This window comes from Dipodomys ordii, unplaced genomic scaffold, assembly GCF_000151885.1.
Source record: "Dipodomys ordii isolate 6190 unplaced genomic scaffold, Dord_2.0 Scaffold881, whole genome shotgun sequence".
Lineage (NCBI taxonomy): Eukaryota > Metazoa > Chordata > Mammalia > Rodentia > Heteromyidae > Dipodomys > Dipodomys ordii.
This window is the reverse complement of record NW_012268097.1, coordinates 4,799-9,370: the sequence shown is the minus strand read 5'-3', so window position 1 is coordinate 9,370 and position 4,572 is coordinate 4,799. Positions and strand designations below refer to the sequence as shown.

Sequence of the window (4,572 nt, the reverse complement as noted above, 5' to 3'; positions counted from 1 at the left end):
ACTTTTTGTAGAAACCAACATTTTGTGGTAGACATTCAAGAGTAATCTTGTAACAGTTCAGTTTCTTGCTTAGTAAAGTAAGAGTTGATAGTAATCTGAAATTTCAAAAAAAGGGAGACAAACATTAATCAGAACATTTTTAACAATGTGAATTCTTACATAAAAATATACTTTTTAGTTGGAAATGGTTTGAGATCATGTCTTTTCTAAGAATTTGTTAACATTAAAAAGACTGTCTACCTTTGTAAAAGAATAGCCGAAATTATTTCATAAAACAATTTATTCCTGCAGCTGAGGATTTATCTCATGGTAGAGCACTTCCCAACATGTACAAGATTTGGGTTTTTGTTCTAAAGCTACTATTCAAATTAGAGGTTTAGCATTCTCAATAAAATAGGCACTTCACAGCTTTGTTCTTTGTTTTTTTTTGGGGGGGGGTTGTTTTTTTGGCCCAACAGCTTTGTTGTTACCACTTTTTTGTTTTTGGTGCCAGTCCTGGGGCTTGAACTCAGGGCCTAGGCACTGTCTCTGATCTTTTTTGCTCAAGATTACTGCTCTACCACTTGAGCCACAGCTCTACTTCTGGCTTAAAATTTTAGGTGCTTTATTGGAGATAGTCACATGGACTTCCCTGTCCAGGATTTAAACCACAGTACTCAGATCTCAGCCTCCTGAGTAGCTAGGATTACAGGGGTGGGCCAATGGCACCCAGCCTTAAATCCTTTTTAATGCTAGAATATGAGTTTTAGAATATGGATCCGGTTACTATGGATCAGGTTACTCAAGATGGGTCTAATATGATGTGGACATAAAGCAAAACAGTATACATCTTTATAAATGCTTAATCATAACCTCATATAAAAATGTAACCTAACTGTGATAAGAGATAAAAACTAGGAGTGTTCATTTACTGTAGGGTTTGTTAATGTTTAAACAGACTTTTTTTAGTCATGGGGTCTGGGCATTATCCCCAAACTTTTTTCAATCAAGACTAGTGCTGTACCACTTTAAGCCACAGTGCCTCTTCCCAGTTTTCTGATGGCTGATAGGAGATAAGAGTCTCACAGACTTTCTTGCCCAGGATGGCTTTGAACTGTAAACCTCAGATCTCCAGAGTAGCTAGGATTACAGGCATGATCCACTAGCACCCAGCTTTGTAAAAAAAAAAAAAAACAAAAAATACCTTTTTATCATTTTTTTTTTCTTTTTTGCCAGTCCTGGGGCTTGAACTTGGGGCCTGGGCACTGTCCCTGAGCTTCTTTTTGCTCAAGGCTACCACTCTACCACTAAGCCACATTTCCCAGTCCATCTTCTATAATATTGAAAACCTTGATTGAACAAGTTAGGACCTGCCAAACTGACTGGAACACTAAGTTGGTCTACTTTGTTCACCAAATACCTAGATTAGTATTGGTGCATACGTCATGCTTAAAAATTCAAAGGAGATCATAAAATTCTCTTATAAGATAGTCACTAAACTTATGCAATGTTAATAACAGTTAGACATTTCCTTAGGGCACATCATCTGACTTGCTCCTTTGTTTCCTATTAATAAGGGAACTCAAAGTTAACTTTAAGATGTTACTCTTGGGAATGGAGTATACTTTCAGTTTTCAAATTCTGAGATGAAACTATACTTTAGAATGAGAATGAATTCACAATGAAGCTCAGAACAGGACATGTTTTAAAATGAGACTATTGGGTTGGAGATATAACTCAAGAGTAAAGCAGGTACCATGCAGAAATAAGGCTCTTGAGACAATTCTTAGCATCCCAAGAAAACAAAAAACTTCATAAAACAACATATTGGCAAGAAAAAAGTAATTGAGGATCTACTTAGCCCAGGGTTACCTTGTTTCGGCTTACTTACAATTTGCCAAGCTGTTTTCCTCTGCATTCATCACTAACAACAACATCTTCCACTCTTCCTCTCTGAAAATATTTAATATGTTAAAACTGAGCATCTATTCTTGTTGAAAGCTAAACCAACAAGTCATTAAATAAGAATGACTATCATACAGATAGATAATAAATCAAAAGTGATAATCATTTTAACTGTATTCCCAATTCCCTAACCCATTGTTCTAAAGCAAATCTCAGAATTCTTATCACCATAATTTTGTATAATTTTGTCATAAACAATATGTCCATCATTCTAGTCCTTGCTTAACAGCAATTTATTACAGACATCCAAGTAAAATTTCCCATTTCTAGCATAGAAACTTCATTGGTAAGCATGCTGGTAATCCCACTCAGGAAATAGAGAAAAGAACATTGCTGTTTCCAGCCTTGGCACAGAAGCTCAGACTTGCGTGTGGCTCAAATCATTAAGAGTACTTGTGTAGCATGCACCTGAATTTAATCCCTAATACCAAAAATCAAACGAGCTCTCCCCCCCATACACAAATTACAGAATGCCATTTTCTAAATATCCCTATCTTTTATTCTGTTATTTAGTGTCTCTCCTTTGGTTTTACTCTTGGATGTGAGCTCATGAAGGGTGAGAAAGGGCACTGTATATACCAGAAATGTCCAAATTGGAACAGATTAAAATGTTCTACAAGCTTTGCCACCCAAAAAATAGTGTTTTGTTTTTGAAAAAAATACTTAACATTAAGAAGTAAAAAATTACCCCATTGTTCTTAGTTAGAAAAACCAGGAATTGTGCAGGGTTGTTTTTTTTCTATGATTATTTTAGCAAATAATTTATATTAGTAACACTTTTACAATTTTCAGAAATTGTAAGAGGAAAAATGCCTGTCGCTGACAGATTGCTCAGAATCAATGAGAGAAGTATTAACACAATTTGTCTAATGAAAAGTCAATTATTTTTGCTAGAAAATACTTGCCTACTTTACTCATGAGCATTAATAAGAGAACATACCTTAGCACAGGAATGGATGAATTTATGTTCTATTATCAGAGTTGCTGTAGCGACAATCTGTCCTAGGGTCACATCTTCTACAACTGTAACATAATAGTCCCCAGATTTCCTCATACGCTCAAAAGATTCTGTGGAAACGGTCAGTATTGATTAGACTGTAAAATAAGACACATCCAGCTATTTTCCTTTTTTCTTGGTCCAAAACCATTACTGACACTTTTGCTCATTGACTAGCACTCTACCAACTGAACCATGCCTCCAACGCCCCCCCCCATCTAGCTATTTTAAATGAGCAGTACAATACAGACCAATTTTATGTTGCCATTAGTATAATTAAAACCTCAATATTTTCATTACTTATCTAACACTCAACAAAACTCAAATAAGGCAAAACTTCAAATTTTAACAAGCAGTGGTTATATCCTGTAATTTGTAGTCTTGGTTTCAAAATGTTTTGACCAAAGTTTTTTTTTTTTTTTTTTTTTTTTTTTTGGGTCCAGTCGTGGGGCCTGAACTCTGGGCCTGGGCGTTGTCCCTCAGCTCTTCAGCTCCAGGCTAGCGCTCTACCACTTGAGCCATAGCGCCACTTCCGGCTTTTTGCTTATGTGGTGCTGGGGAATCGAACCCAGGGCCTCAGGCATGCAAGGCAAGCGCTCTACCACTGAGCCACCTTCCCAGCCCACTCTGTACAGTATTTTCACACACACACACACACAAATCCTATAAATTTACCCAAGAAAAATGTACTTCTACCCTCATTTCCAACCTTCTTAAAGACTAGTCTTATGTATTCTAAATGACAATTTTACCTTTGCTCATTTAAAATTCCTTTTTGAAAGCAACAGTTATATTAAAGTCCTGTGAAATATTATGAAGTACAAATATATATATATATATACACACACACACACGTCATTTTTCTGGTCAGGGTTTCATTTAGCCTGTTGGCCAAGACAGTTCCCTGCACAATTGTAGCCAAACATATGTTCATTGGAATTAAGTATCCTAGTTTTTTTTTTGGTCAGTGATGGGGCTTGAACTCCAGGCCTGGGCGCTGTCCCTGAGCAGTTCTGCTCAAGGCTAGTGCTCTACCACTTTGAGCTATGGCTCCACTTACCATTTTCTCATGGTGAATTGGAGATGAGTGTCTCACTGCCTTTCCTGCCCAGACTAGCTTTGAAAATGCAGTCCTCAGATCTCAGCCTCCTGAGTAGCTAGGATTACAGGCCTAGGTCACCAGCACCTGGCTATCCCAGTGGTTTGTTTTTTTTAAACAAGATAAAAAGGAGTCCAAAAGTTTTAACAAATGATTAACAAAATATTTGTGGAGGAAACAATGTTCTTTTTTTTGGGGGGGGGTCCAGTCGTGGGGCCTGAACTCTGGGCTTGGGCGCTGTCCCTCAGCTCTTCAGCTCAAGGCTAGCGCTCTACCACTTGAGCCACGGCGCCACTTCCGGCTTTTTTCTTATGTGGTGCTGAGGAATCGAACCCAGGGCCTCAGGCATGCAAGGCAAGCACTCAACCACTGAGCCATCTTCCCAGCCCAGGAAACAATGTTCTAATCAGAATTTACAAATGAATGTTAGTCCATACCTCTATTTAAGTCAGCAGTACAAAGAGGCCTCAAAACCAAGCCTTCTCCAGGGTGTGTTGGAGAAATAGCTGGAGAAAATGTAGCTGTATTCTGA

The 4,572-nt window shown here is 37.8% G+C and overlaps 1 protein-coding gene across 1 annotated transcript; it reads right to left on the bottom strand.

Moving 5' to 3' along the window:
- Nucleotides 1-4: 4 nt before the first annotated feature.
- LOC106001925 (glucosamine 6-phosphate N-acetyltransferase-like) lies at nt 5-3,006 on the bottom strand (the record flags this gene model as incomplete). The annotated part of the gene is made up of 3 exons (XM_013036864.1): nt 2,885-3,006; nt 1,871-1,932; nt 5-95 (listed from the first exon to the last, which is right to left on the bottom strand). Coding segments are annotated over exons 1-3 (267 nt in total), but the record flags the coding sequence as incomplete, so codon positions are not given.
- Between the last annotated feature and the right edge of the window lie 1,566 nt (nt 3,007-4,572).